At 40.3% G+C, this 15,547-nt stretch overlaps 1 protein-coding gene across 4 annotated transcripts in view; it reads right to left on the bottom strand.

Annotated features, from left to right (window-relative positions):
• znf644a (zinc finger protein 644a) overlaps nucleotides 1-14,652 on the bottom strand; it is a 15,929-nt gene extending 1,277 nt beyond the window's left edge. The window contains exons 1-7 of one of the 4 annotated variants that reach the window (XM_080440258.1): nucleotides 14,553-14,652; nucleotides 10,904-11,085; nucleotides 10,243-10,434; nucleotides 7,245-9,828; nucleotides 6,488-7,087; nucleotides 4,647-4,772; nucleotides 2,770-2,872 (exon numbers count right to left, since the gene is read on the bottom strand). In XM_080440258.1, the coding sequence (XP_080296384.1) occupies nucleotides 2,770-2,872; nucleotides 4,647-4,772; nucleotides 6,488-7,087; nucleotides 7,245-9,813 (3,398 nt within the window). In that variant the 5' untranslated portion in view covers nucleotides 9,814-9,828; nucleotides 10,243-10,434; nucleotides 10,904-11,085; nucleotides 14,553-14,652. The remainder of the gene's footprint in view (nucleotides 1-2,769; nucleotides 2,873-4,646; nucleotides 4,773-6,487; nucleotides 7,088-7,244; nucleotides 9,829-10,242; nucleotides 10,435-10,903; nucleotides 11,086-14,552) is intronic. The other 3 variants (XM_080440259.1, XM_080440260.1, XM_080440257.1) reach the window with 3 other exon arrangements.
• Nucleotides 14,653-15,547: the final 895 nt, after the last annotated feature.

The raw sequence follows: 15,547 nt of genomic DNA, 5'->3' as shown, positions 1-15,547 counted from the left end.
AGGACACTTGGTAGTAGTGGAGTATGCCAGTAGATGACCGGATAGTACGTCGACCACATAATTGCAATGTCCCCCCTGCCCTGGTTGATTCAACCTCTACACTGTCCTGTTTAAATAAATAAGCAAACTGCCGCCTAAATAATCAGAAGTATGTTGAGCATGTAAACATATCCCAATTACAATGCAGACAAAGTCTTATCTTGGGATGAAATGCCTGAATAAGATCTATTATTTATGGATATTGGGGGTGTTAGTGAGGTTGATACCGCTTTGTATGATGTCAACAGTTAATCTTTTAGTGGCTAGAAATGTGAATAACTGCAACGTAATAGGTAAGAACTTGCTGGCCTGATATTTTCCTCTTTTTAAAAAAAAATCTCACTTGACATGGTTGCCAATTTCAGAAAATGTGCTTATTTTAAGTGCTAAAGGCAAATCATGTACACGTATGTGTATTAAGGGGGGCTGAATCAAAATCTGCTGTATGTCCAGCTCAAAAATGGCTAATGCCTCAAAATGGGCCACTTAAAGATGGCGACCACCATTATGCTGAACCATATTAAAAACTTTTTTTTTACTAAACAAGGTAGAAACTTCATTGAACTTTTCTTTCAAAGGTTTTCATATATGGGGATCCGATGCCATATTCTGAGATCAAATGTGAGGAAACTGCTTGAAACTCATATATAGGGAAATTTGAAATTTATAGTCGGGGTTATTACAAAAACACTGGGAACAAATTCCTTACGAAGAACATTCTTCACCAATGCATGTATGCATGTACCTCATGGTACAAGGGTATCTCCAAGTCACTGAAGACAAAGCTGCAGACTTCCCAAAATAAGCTTGTGAGATTACTTCTAAAATTGAACCCCAGGTCTCATCTTACCTCCGCCCACTTCAGTAGCCTGGGCTGGCTAAGAGTGGAGGAGAGAGTATCTCATCTCTCACTGTGTCTGGTCTTCAAGATCCTAGCTGCTTCTGTTCCCAAATACTTGCTTAATTACCTGCCCAGAGTGAGGGATACTCACAGGTACCAAACCAGGAGAAGTTTATATGATCTCGTTCCCCCCAGTTTCGGGACACTTACTGGTCATACTTAGATCCCTACCCCGGATACTATAGCCCACTCTGCATTCTCTCTGATTCTTCTCTTAGGAAACAAGCTTTTTTTTTTGTGTATGCCAATACACAATTTTTTTAAACTGACAATAAAGTTTTCTATTCTATCTATCTTATGTGTATGTCTATTAAGTAAGTAATCCCCTGGAGGAACTTGTGGCAGCTGCTGAAAGTTCAGCAGAGGTCAGAGGGGTAGGGGAAGCTAGGTTGTAAAGGGTTATATGGTGTTATAAGTATAAAACACTGCATAGACCAGTGGTTCTCAAACTTTTCAGGCCGCGACCCCCCCAAAATAATCATATTTGAACAGAGGACCTCAGTTGCGAGGCGTTGTGAGCTTGTAGATCAGCTATTTTCACAATTTTTGCGTCTTAGGTAATATTTGACAATTTGGCCAATGTTTGAGATATTAAAAAGGTCTTTAAAGTCCTTAAACTGTCACTTTAGAAATGTGCAGATACACTTATACTGTATGTTGTTTTGTTTACTGTTGAGTGAATAAACAATGCTGCACATTAAGCAAATCATCTGGGGGGGTCCCGATCCACAGTTTGGGAACCCCTGGCATAGACCACAGCTGACAAATCAGTTCATGGTGCTTTTCTGCACCTGCGTGAGAGGTAATAAATCTTCCACACTGGGCGAATACATGAATGAATAACATTACAATCTTATATCTTATGATATGATATACAATGTTATACCCCTCGCAAAAATACGACTGGCACTGTAATGAATGCAGCTCTTTGAGTTGCTGAACACACCCCTGCAGTGGTCAGGGTTTTACAAGTACGTTTTGTTAGTCTGCACGCAACTGACATTATGATGTTCAGAAGTGAGTGTGTCTCTCTCCCTTTCGTGTTCTCTCTCTCACACACAAACACGTAAACTTGCTCCATCTATCTCTCTTTCTGTGTACTGTCCAAATTATTTTTCCATTTTGTACTGGGCAAATGCTGAGAGAGGGAGATCTCTCTGGCCTTTTAGCCCCCCATCCCCCCTCTCTATTCAACACACATCACCGCCGATTCAACATCGGTGACCGACCCACGCAGATGCCTCACTGCCACCGATGGCACACAGTACACCCGCCAAATTCCACTAAGGATTTACAGCCACAGACGCTAATCGCCCGCCAGGAGGCCCAACATTGGTTTGGTGTGTGGCAAATAGCATGATCAATGTTTTTTTCCCAAAGTTATTTGATTGATAAATTGTAGGAGCAAGAATGGGTAGGACTAGATACGTTTTAAACTTCATCCTATGCCCTTTGCGAGCACTCTTGAGTTACATGTTTTCATATTTGTATTATTTTAAGTTTTATCATGTTTATTTTATGTATTCTTTGTCTTTTTAACATTGTCCAAAATAAACAAATCAATCAATGAGTCCACAAAAAAAGCCTATGAGGTGGACGTACAGGTGGTACAGTCCTGGAGACTGGAGTTATTACTCTGCCGTGCCTCCAGCTTGGCCATGTGTACTAGGCAAGACACATGGTGGTCTACAACCTGCCTAGACCAAACAGTAGGGGTTTGCAGAGACAGGGTCCAGGTCTATACACACATGACAAGGTACAACTCAGCATGCATCATCCTTGATGGGACACACATATCTACCATAAAAACTGAATTGTGATCAACAAACCTGCAGGTGAGTCTATACATTTCCTCTGGAGTGTGTGGCATGGGCATTGTCTTCTTCTTTGAGCCAGGCCTTGATCGCTGCCTCCTTGCTTTACAGTCATAAGCTAATAGACAGAAATAATTGACTTGTATCAGGTTAACTGAATATAGCAGAGTTCAGAGAAATTATCTAAGACAAACGCTTAGGACCTTATTAGCCTTTTGGACATGTGGGTCATTTGTCACGCTTACTTTGATAAGATTTAATAAATCACATTTTTGGTGTCTTTTCATTACTGAGATAAGTCAGCCTATTCATGATTGTTATTGAAGTATGGTGCCTCTCATAGTCTCAAATATCATCTTCAACACCTCGAAATCACACGAAACTTACCTCACTTCATCAAAATGCTATTCTCATGTTAGTGTTCTGACTTACATTTTAATAATTTAGGTTTAATTTAGGTCCACCCCCCAGAATATACATGCATGCATTATGGGACATAATATGGGACTTAATTACGGATTGTGGCACAATTAACCTAAATCTAACATTACCTTTGTCAATGTCTACTTCACTCTACAAAATGTTCCCTTATTTACATGCATGTATTTATGTATACACATACACGTTTTTGTCACAAAAAAGAATAGTAGTTTGATAAAGGGTGACAAGTTTGGTGTGATTTTGATGTGTTGATATTGATATTTTGAGAGGCACCAGACATCAATAGATATATCTATCTACACTGTATGTATGCATGTATAATACATACATATATCTATGTACATGTGTATAATACACGCACGCACGCACGCACGCACGCACGCACGCACGCACGCACACACACACACACACACACACACACACACACACACACACACACACACACACACACACACACACACACACACACACACACACACACACACACACACACACACACACACACACACACACACACACACACATTAAATATTTTCGCATTGCAATTTTTTTCACCAGGACTATAACTAAGCAGATTTGTTGTTAAATATATAGTTAACTTAATATTAAACACAAGTATTATATGCAAGTAAAGGACTTCATTTGTGGGACATACAAGGACCACCTACTAGGTCCACTACAAAGATATGTTATAACATTCTAGTTTTCAGATTAAAAATTTATTTACCCACATTCTCCTATGGGCAAAGTTAATACTGCTGGTATTTTTCACATTTGGATCCTTTGATGTAATGAATTATTGTCAAAACTGGGAGAATAAAAAATATGAAACAAATAAGTTTCATTTTACGATATTTCATTTATGTTTCATTGAAACGTAAGACCACTGTGGATGTGCCGACTGTCCTGGCCACCACCTATGCTTCCCACTATATGGCAGATTATCCATTCCAAGGCAAACCACTGGCAGTAACTACGATTTCTCACTTTGTCTGCCGACGTCCATTTGGGTGTGAGTGAAGGGGAGCGCCGCTGGTTTATTTTGACACACAATAGTGTAATTCCCCTTGTTTATCGGTAGAGGTCATGAACTGCACAATGGGGCTTTAAAAACAAAACGAATGGTTATTGGTCTAGCTAGCTGGACCTGTGTGGTTGACCCTCTGTGGGCACCCTCTAACAGCCACTGTGGGACATCCTTTTCTGACCCTTGCGGGGCCCCAGGACATACAATACACTTAATCCCACACTGACTGTGCATTTGTTATTGAGATTCATCTTACTGAATTAGTTGCTGGACCAGAAATGACATTGCTCTGTGGAACTTCTCTAGCAGATTCCCAGAACCTGCAATAAACTATAAACTACATCAACATCTAAGGATCCAGTGTAATGAGTGAAAGAATGTCAAACTCTTCATACAGATAGTGTGCACTTACTGGCCCACTTACTTGTTCCTTCAAGTAAGGCAGTCCTTTTTCGTTTGGCAAATGCCCGCAGGTGATTGGACAAGCTAACGCCACTGTGGAAAGATGCATTGCAATGGACACAAACCTTCCTGTTGAATTCACCTGACTCTGCAAGAAGACACACAATACAAAGTATAGTGAATAATACACATTTCTTAGCAGTCCAAAGATACCTTACAGATGGTCCAAGGCCCTTGGTACCAATTATTGTGGACAGGTTCCAATGGTATCTCAGCGTATACTCTTAGTAATTACTACAAATATATGCAACAATTGAGTCTTGATGCACAGACTAGTGGTTTGGAAATGTTATCTTGGAAAATAAATTCATGCTACTATATTTCTATGTGGCAATCTCAGTCAAATTGCTGTAGATTGGACATATTTTAAATTAAAGAGTCATTCAGCATTTTCATTAGAAATTACATTTGCAGGCTTAGGGCTTGATAGGGTGATTTATCAAAGACAATTAACCACTTTTTGAATGTATAATATCCAATCAAGATAAGAGTGCTACGTACTAACTTTGTAAGCCAAGAGAACAGGATATGTTGCGGCTGGGCACCCGGTGGTTTACAGAGTCAGAGAGGGCATACCATATACTGTAAATAAGGCTATAGTGATTGCAGCTAACAGCTAAACCCGGTTTGAATCAGATCCGAGACGCTTCACTGCATGTCATACCCCCCTCTCTCCTTCCTTTCCTGTCTTTACAGTATCTATCAGCATATAAATGCCACAAATAAATCTTTAGTGGATATGTCATTGCTTACACATAATGTCTTAATGAGTATATGCACAGTTAATACTCCAGCAAATCAATGGATTTTTTTTGGGGGGATAAATTAAAGATGGAGTGCCATGATATTTTTCAACCCTAAAACCTGATCATAAGGTATTATTATTATGTAAGGATTTTTTTCAACAAAAAAAAAGTGTACAGTAAGTGTTAAAATGTTGTTTTTATGTAGACACACCCACCAGTGCATTAAGTATACCTGGTTCTCACCTTAGCACCTCCTCCACCACCTTAGCACCACCCACCTGTCCTAGTCCCTCCTCCTCCTCATGCCCACACCTGTTGTGTTATGATAATGAGGGGGAGGGTGTGGGCTTTGTGATGTCACTAAAGCGCTGTTTCTCTAATGGCACATTTGACCCTCAAGGTTTCAGCCTCCAGGAAAAAACTCCAAATAGTCAGAGAAGACATAAAACACCATAAAAACACCACCGGGGGGCTTAATGAAGTTCTATCAACCTCATAGACACATGAAAAACAGAAAAAGTGCAAAAACATGGCACCACCTCTTTAAGCTCTCTGATATTAACACTTTCTGTTCAACAATATGATGTCCACAAATTAACACACTTTTTTGTGATTTTTGAAACAAAATTGGCTCTGTGCATAACTGCAGTCCCAGGTTTTCAGAGGGTTGCATACCCGTTTCCTGTTCCAGTTCATTTCCCCATATCTTTTAGATTGCAGGTTTGAACTGAAAACACATGACACCTTCAAATGTGTTTCCAGTTTGCTGCTGAGCCAATCACATGAAGCTATGGAACAGGAAACAGACCTATGCCACCTTCTGAAAACCTGCAACTTACAGGAAGTTATGCACAGAGCCTATTAATGCAAGCAAAAAAGTTAAATAATGTATGGTTTAACAAAACGAATGTAGGCTTTAACCATATGGCTTATTTTCTGCATAAATCAGCAATCTTTAAGAAAAAAAACATTTTGAAATGTGTGAGAACCCATTGCGAACTCTGGTTTTTAGGACTACAATCTCTATAGCTGGAAATGGCAAGTCATCTATACTTACCCGTTATTGACTCTGGCAGTGAAGAGACATCTCTTGAACCAGTACTATGGTCACTGTTTGAAGAAACTGGTATGGTGGTTTTTGACATAGGTGAACAACTCTTCAATTTTGAATCCTCTTGACACTTCCTCTTTTTTAGAATTCCTATCAAGGCACTCGCACTCGAGAGTGAACCTTTAACCTCTAACTTGGTCTCTAAATGCTTCTTGTCCGATGCCTCTCCAGAAAAAGAAAACTGTGGTTTGGCATCATTGAAAAGGTTTGGAATTGAATTATGTTTAAAAATTCCAATGGGTTGGGGTGGTAAACCATCAGTGTTGGCCAGCTTTGAGGAAGCACCATATCGGTAACGGTTACGTTTCTTGCCCAGAATTTGAAGTGCCCTCTGGACCTCTTTCTTGTCTCGCATCAGCTCCCGGAGTAGGCATAATGGGGATTTGTTCTTTGTTGCAATGTTTCTACCAAGCCGTTTCAGGTGGCCTCGTATATGGTTGGACTGCCCAGTCTTGTTATCAAATGAATCCCCACATAATGGACAAGAGTGGTTGCTCTTGGGGATCTCAGATTTGGGGACCTCAGATTCTGACTCCAACTTTAAAGCTGCAAGAGGAAAAGGAATATCAGACATCAGTCAAACTGTGATTTGTGCATTCGTCATTATCACAATAAAGTTCACTAGCTATGATATACATTTCACACATGCATGTGACATTTATGGCAGGCTACTAAGACATTTGTTATGACATGGTAACAGTACCCTTTTTCAATCGTCGAATTGCTGACATCCTGCGACGATTCCTTGGCCTCTTGTCTTGAGAAGCCACATGCTCAGGAGGCACTACATGGCGTGCGTTGTAGCTCAGACCAACCCTGTGAAGATGCCCTCTCACATGATTGGACAATCCGACACCTGACTCAAAGACTGCAGGACAATATGGGCAGCTTTTGTGATCCGAGTCCAACACTGACAAATCATCAGTGAATGGTTCTACCAATGAAACTGTGTTGGTCTCAAAGGTTTCTTCGTAACACTCAGTTTCTATGCACTCTTCCTTGATCTCACACTCTTCCTTGATCTCAGGGTTGTCATCATCAACAACATCATCATCATCATCATCTTCTTCTTCATCATCATCATCATGTGTTTCGGTCTTAATGTTCTCAAACAGCCTCTTAGATGCCTGCAGGGCACCCCTCATAGACATTCTCCTACTATAGGTGTAAATGATGTGCGGTTTTTCATGCTTGATATCATCGTCAAAAGGTTTAGTGTCGTTATCCGTGTCCTTGAACTGGAAAATGTCTTTTTCATCACAGTCTTCCAATTCTTCTGACAGGTTTAGCCTCTTTGGACTTGGCAAATGTTTTGGTAAGATGAAACAAGAGTCCTGTTCAGTAGTGTTGCGATATGGAGTACTCATTTTTCTTTTAGAGGGTGACTTTTTCACAGTTGGCTGATCTGAGGTTGGCTTGGGTGCGTCTTGGCTGTTGAGATCTCTTTTTGCTGATCTAACATTGCTTGTAGAAGAGATATAATTGGATACTAAAGACATTGCATGGCCATTTGAGGATGAATTGGTATCTTCAACTTTTACTGTCAATATACCTGGCAACTCATCATCACTTTTCTCAACATTAATGTCCTGAAAAGATGTGCTGCAGTTGTACTTTTCTTTTCTCTGTTGCTCTTCAGTTTTCCTGCTATGTTTCTGTCGAGACAGGAGATTATTAATGGATTTGTCAAGTTTTGATTCTGTTAATCGAGACTTGATTCTTGTATTTATAATCTTGTCTGTTTTGAAAAAGTCAGAAATCTCACCAGAATCACTGGGTGAGTGTGCTGGTTTTGTTGAGGCCAGGCTTTTTATTGAGATTTTAGATGTCAACTCTGAATCTCCTACAGGAGATTTGCAGGTAGGTGTGGGACATTCTGCAGGTGGTTGTGCATTTCTTTCACTTTCCTGTTCAGCTTCATATGCCTCATAAGTCTTCTGATGACGACGCTGAAGGTGATTTTTGAAAACCTTTTTGCTAAAGGCTCGATAGGAGCAAAGGATACAGGAGTAAACGCCGATATCCTGTCCAGCTTCCTTTGGAGATGGCTTAACAGGGTGCTGCCTAATTTCATGTTTGCCAAGTTCTTTCTCAGACACAGCCTTGAAGCTACACTTGTCACAGCCAAAGTGCCGCTTGTCCTTTTCGTGTGTCTTGGCATGCTGAACGAATGCGTTTGGGCAGTTTGTTCCAAAAGAGCACTGGGGGCAAAAAAGTTTACAATTTTCATCCTCCTCATTCTTGCCCTTGATTTCTTCAATGAGTCTTTCCCTCTTCTTCTGGTGAACTGTCATATGCTCAAGGAGCAAGTAGCTGTATTTGAAGGCCTGTCCACATTCCCGGCAAATGAAAGGCTTTGGCGACATATATGGAGGATCTATGTGAGACTTCATATGGCGTTGCAAATGTTGTTCTCTCTTGAAAATAATGTTGCATTCTGAACAAGGGTAACCTGATGATTTCTCCTCTGAGTGAGAGAGCACCTTCAATGAGGAATGCCTATGACCGATATTGTTCTCGAGTGAATTTCTTGATGGTGCATGGTATATAATTTGCTTGATGGCCTTAACAGTCCCATTGGGATACTGCGATACTTTGCCTGTTGGTGATGACTGTGATTTGGAATGCTTCCGCAGGTTTCGTACCTTGCTGATGGGAATTGAGTCTACTTTGTCTTCTTCACCATCAGATGAGTCCTCAGATGACTTAAGGCTCTGATCAGGATAAAGGTCTTCACTGGGATCCACCATAACCACCATGTCCATTTTCCGTTTCCTCTTTCTTTGGCTGATGGGGGGAGTGACAACTTTTTGTGGTTCCTCTCCAGGGGAATCGTCATGATTCTCCCACAAAAACTGCATAAACTCTTTGCGTGGGTCCCAATTAAGGTCACTGGCACTGCTGAAATTGTCTAACGAATCCTCTGGTGAATCAACATCAAATCCCCATATTCCTGTAGTGTCGATTTCTTGCACCGTTTTTAATGGGGTGATGCTCTTTCCCTCCTCCTTCTCTGTGGATAAACTGTTGGGTTCATGGGCTTGTGTAGCCAGGTGTGAGGAAGGTCCATTTCCCAAGCCAACTGGCAACAATATATCTGTGTTGGATAGAACATCAAGGACATCGTTTTGTTTTAGAGAAGGCTTGCCAAAGGAATCAATGTAAGAGATTTGATCTTGCGCCATTCTCACTGGCTCTTGAAGGAGTGTGAGAGCATTCATCTCATGATCTTCATCTTTGTCATCTTCATCAAGACCTGCCAGACATGACATTTCTGCAGCTGTGCCCTAGAAAAGAAGAATACATGTTTTTAGATTTTCCAAAACGAATACCATTGCACTAGAGTAGACAAACCAACAAGTCATTGGCTTGATAGCTCTACAAGAGTAGCCATTTGCCGTAATATACCGTAAGTATAATTGGCTGCAATCACATACTACACAGTACTGTGCAAAGGTTAGGGTTAGAGTAAGATATTATTTTGTTAAAGAAAATAAATTAACAGACCACTTTCCAAATTTTGTAGGTAGCCCAGAGCATGATTAAATGATTATACCAAATGTGCAACAGATGTACAACAACATAACATAGGCTATAGGTTGAACCATAATTTTTTACTTAGAAACTACTAAAAAGGTGAGGTTGCTGAAGTAGTTTAAAAGTTGAGGTTGCTTAAGACAGTTTAAAAAAAAATATCTTACACCATCACTAGAGTGAGCATAGCAACAAGACACAAGGTGGTCATCCTGCCATCAGCAAGGTTTCTCACAGGCAGAAATTCAGAGCCAGACAGTTGTTTCCAGATGTGCTGTCCAAGCTCTTCCGCAGAAGCACGAAGAAACAGGCAGCGTTGAGGGACTGGAAGCGCAGTGGTCAGCCAAGGAAACCGAGTGCTGCAGATGAGAGACACATCAAGTAGACTTCCCTTCACAATCAGAAGATGTCCAGCTCCACCAGCAGCTCAGAACTGGCATAAACCAGTCCGACCCTAGTACACCCATTTACAGTCTCGTGAAATTCTGGTCAGAAGTGGTCTTCATGGGGTGCCTGGTGGCTCAACCACACACTGACCACATGCTTCTTGTGAGTTGCAAGGACCCAGGTGAGAATCTGACTCCCAGTTTCTTGTCTTGTCTTGTCTTGTCTTGTCTTGTCTTGTCTTGTCTTGTCTTGTCTTGTCTTGTCTTGTCTTGTCTTGTCTTGTCTTGCGTGTCTCCCCTCTCTCTGCCCTTGGGTTCTCTACACTCTCCTATCTAATACAAAGAGCAAAAAAGAAATGAATACAAAAGGAAGTGGTCTTCATGGAAGACTTGCAGCCAAAAATCCACTCCTCCGACATGGAAACAAAACCAAGCGACTCACCTATATGCATGAAAACACAAGAACTGGAGTGCAGAAAAATTGCTGCAGGTGGTCAGGACTGATGAGTCCGATTTTTTATTATTTGGCTCTAACAGAAGGCAGGTTTTTCGCCGAGGGGCTGGAGAGTGCTCCAAGGATGGTGAAGTATGGGGAACGTTCCTTGCAGGTTTGGGGCTGCATTTCTGCAAATGGAGTTGGAGATTTGGTCAGAATTAGTGGTCTCCTCAATACTGAGAAGTACAGGCAGATTCTTATTGATCAAGCAATACCAATTCTGCAGTACGACAATGACCCCAAACAAACACACAGCCAGAGTCATAAAGAACTAGGAAAAAGAACAGAAAGGAGTCCTGCAATAGAGTCCTGCAATAGATGGTTATATGGCCCCAACAGGTCCTTGATCTCAGCATCACTGAGCCAGTCTGGGATTACATGAATTGAAAGATGCATTTGAGACCAAATCCACAAAAGAACTGTGGCAAGTTCTCCAAGATGTTTTGAACAACCTACATCCCAACTAGTAAAACCTTAATACATTGTGCACAAGTGTACTTAGGACTAGGTGCTGTTATGAAGGCAGAAACCAATATTAATTTGATTTAGGGTTTTTCTGTTTACTACACTTCGTTAAATGTTGTTAATTGATAAATAATAAAAAACTATTCATTGTGTTATTTTTTAAAGCATCATCAGTACAGCATTTTTTTCATGTGCCTAAAACCTTTTGCACACTACTTTTATGTAGTAGGTAACATAAACAGGCGTGAAACACAATTATTAATGTCACAATTAATGACATGCCTGATAACATATAGTTTCCGGATAACATCTTATATACCAGGGCCGTAAGAGTCCCTGCTCGAGAAGACAATTTTGCCATCTATTAAGGGCAGTGATATGGACGTTAACAAAATTAGCTTATTCTGAATAAAGAGCCTCATAGAGAAGCTATTATCTAAACAAAAGTATGAACTAGTCGCCATAGTAAGCGGATAATAGCCAAAAGCAGAAGGAAAAAAGAAAGAAAAAACAAGAATCATGCTGCATTCACATGAACAAAGCTACAGGCTACACGTTAAGGCTGCAGCATACTCCAAATGACGACTAACTTTTTTCGTCTTCGGCAAGGCCTCCCGAAACAAAGAAAGTTTGTTGAGGTCTAAAATGTGTTATACTTGCTAAGCTCAGTTCTGACTGAGTTCTGGACTTTAGACCCTGCCCACTCAGTAGTAGGCCTACAGTATGCCTAGCAACACTTGTGTCTCTCTCCATCACTCAAGCCATGGAAGCATTGTGGAAGCAGTGGTTTTACCACCTGGTTCTCGCTCCGACGTGCTGTGGCAAATTTGTCACAGAGGTTTTCCATTTCTTGTGATCGGTTGTGTTAATTGTCACACAGAAAGGGATTACAGAGGTGATTGTACGTCCTGGAGGTTGGCTCGTGAGACTAGTACCTCCCAATCTGGGAACCCATCGTCAAAAAAAAGTAAAACACAGCGCCCTCTGCTGTTATTTTCCTTTGAATTTGACTACATTTTCAGTAGAATGTTGATAACAGGATGTTGGCCCGTTTGGTTCGCCCTCAGCCCTCCTATGTTTTAATTCCCACTGACAACATTTCTCCCACGGAACACTAACAACATTTCTCCCACGGAACATGGATGTTATAGTCGATGAGCTTTTTGCTAGCGTACTTCGAGAGTTGCTCAAGTACACAATATTGAACATGTAAAACCTCTTCAGGACATTTGTTTGAAGTATTTGATAGATCGGCGAGTTTCCAGTGGGAACACATTAGAACGCGAACGCACAGATGTAAATCCCGTTTTATAAAAAGAAAAATGCGACCTTAAGTGGTCAAAGTCGGTATTACCGGTCCGGTTTGAACGTGAAAATCTAATTGATTTGTACATTTTTAAACCGTCCCAAGCCTAACACCCACCTTGAGCTTCTGACCAGTTACACACGAGGTTCGGCTAGTAGAGGTGGCTAGTGGGAGGTGTAACAAGTAACTACTGAACAGAATGTCAGAAAGGCACTATTGGGGTATGCTGCAGCCTCCATTTTCAATAGAAACCAGCTACATGAGTGATGCCTGACACTTGTTGATTCAATGTGATACGCTACAAATCAACGTTGAGCTGGCCCAAAGATTTTTCATTGGGCTAATGACACTGTGAAGCAAACAATCAAATGCATTTATTTCACCATTTCCACTCCCCTTCTCTCTCCTGACAATTCATGTTCTGTTCTGTATATGGAAGAAAAACTAATTCTTGCTGTTAACCAGTTCCTTGTGCTATTTAACCCTACCTATTTAGACAGTGTGGCTTGAGCGACACTTCAACGCAGACTAGCCTGAAATGTAGGTGACAACACATGGCCATTTTGTAGATGGTTGCCGCTAGTTTTACTTTGACACTGTAACATAACAGAGCAGTCATAACACTATCTTTAAGCACAATCCTGTTAGCTAGGCCTTAAGGGCAGTCCACACCAAGAATAACTATAACGATAACTATAAATGTCATTTTAAATGTTTTTCTAAATGGATGGCAGAGTCCACAGTTCACCAATAACTATAACGACGACAATGGTGAACGATATAATTGAGATCACTTTCAGAGCAATTTTATGAATGATAGAAACACTGACAACCAATTAATATCCATTTAAATGTACAAGGCATAACATTCAGCACATCAGTCACATTCAACATGTCTACAGAACCTTATCGTTATCAGTGTGGATTATTGTTATATTTGTTATAGTTAAAGTTATATTTAATTATCATTCTTGGTGTGGGTGAAAATTAACTGTAAGGCCATACCAAAACAACCCTTTGGGTCATTTGTGTTATTGCATATAAAAAGACAAATAGACCTGCTTAAGCACGCTCATGCTTTCAAATCCACTGCTGAATGAATATATATATATATATATATATATATATATATATATATATATACATACATACATACAAAATGTATAACATGTGTATAATGCATCATGTTTGTTTGTTTGATTTGGTTTATCCCCAAGAGATGGAAGCTATATATGAATGAACATAATACAAGTGGCATTTTCAATGAATTAATAATGGCAATGGTTGCCATGGAAGAAAGGTCGTTGGGTTGAGATGTGTTATTACACATGATGGGTAATAAATCTTTCAAACCCGCTCTTTCTCTAGGAAAAGAAAGGCTTTTGTAATGATCACAGCACAATAACGTCAACTGCAAAAGGGGCAAACCTCGTATATGAGGTTTGCCCCTCTTGCAGTTCACGTTACTCAAAAGCCTTTTGATGAGCGCAAATGCACTGTATTCTTCTACAGCTAAAACTTTCAGCACAGTAGTTGACCTGCATGCCAACCCAAAAGCTAACCCCTGCTTTGCAAAGCACCGACATATAGCGAACAAATAGTAGTTTTCACGCTGTTCTGCAAAGGGATCATATTGCATTTTGTTCTCGTTTGTGTCACGCTGTGTTGTTGGATGCTGCTTGCAGGAGCTGCAGCCCATTCCATTCAGGCTGTGTTCCATACCAAAACCCAATCCCTAGGCTACATTTACAGCTTTATGTCAATTGTGCCTCGCATTTACAATACATACGTCCGTAAATAAGTGAAAGACAAGGAAAACGTTACCTAGAGACGACGTGGATGCGGACAAGGTGCACTTTAAACGCTGCATTGAATTATTTCTTACTTTCGTCTTCCATCCATTTCACACAGTCGCCATTTTCCGTGGTGGTCTCTGGTGTGGAGCAATCCATTTCTCTTCAGAGGTTGACCATACCTAATATCGACAGAATAGTCAAATACAACGCAAGCAACTTCTCTAAATAAGCATATCCTGACAGTCAAGCACATTTATGCACTTTACAATCGCAAAATAATAGGTTTATAATATTCATCTACGAGAAAATGGTTACACTGTATCGCCATGTCCCCCACGAGACGAGATGGTTCATTCCAGATAGGAGGCATACAAAACCTGAGTTAATGACCATCTCATTCTCTTTAGAGGTAGCAGATTTTTTTCCCCCCAGGTTGATAACGGTTAATCACAACATTCATTCATATAATAAAGTGAGATTTGATTCATCCCAACCGGGATCGATATTCCTGGCATATTTATATCTCACGTTATTAGATTGGCTGTTTGAGGACTCCAAAATTCCCAAACCAACCTAACAAAGATGTTGCCATCCATCACAGTCCCCTGATGGAGGGCTATCTGTAGAGTAATTATTATTTATTCAATTATTGTCACTCTCGGGGCGGATTTTCAACACAGCATGAAAAAGGTGAAAGGTTTGCTATGAATTCAAGGCAGTGTTTCCTGAGTAGCATGCTCATTTGATTATTAGCTTGTATTTTGATACTATTAATCAGTGGTGGAAAGAGTACTCAATTTCATTACTTGAGTAAAAGTATCAATACTGCAATATAGAAATACTCTGACTGTTACAAGTAAAAGTCCGGAATTCAAAAGGTATACTTGAGTAAAAGTACTAAAGTATTGGTATCAAAATGTACTTAAAGTAGCAAAAGTAGAAAGTACTCATTATGCAGACGTGTCCCCTTTCACAAGTTTTCAAATGTATAAAATGTATTAAAATATTTTGTGCATTTGTGAG

Source organism: Gymnoscopelus braueri (assembly GCF_963280865.1).
Source record: "Gymnoscopelus braueri genome assembly, chromosome: 10".
NCBI lineage: Eukaryota > Metazoa > Chordata > Actinopteri > Myctophiformes > Myctophidae > Gymnoscopelus > Gymnoscopelus braueri.
This window is presented reverse-complemented; position numbering and strand designations above follow the sequence as displayed.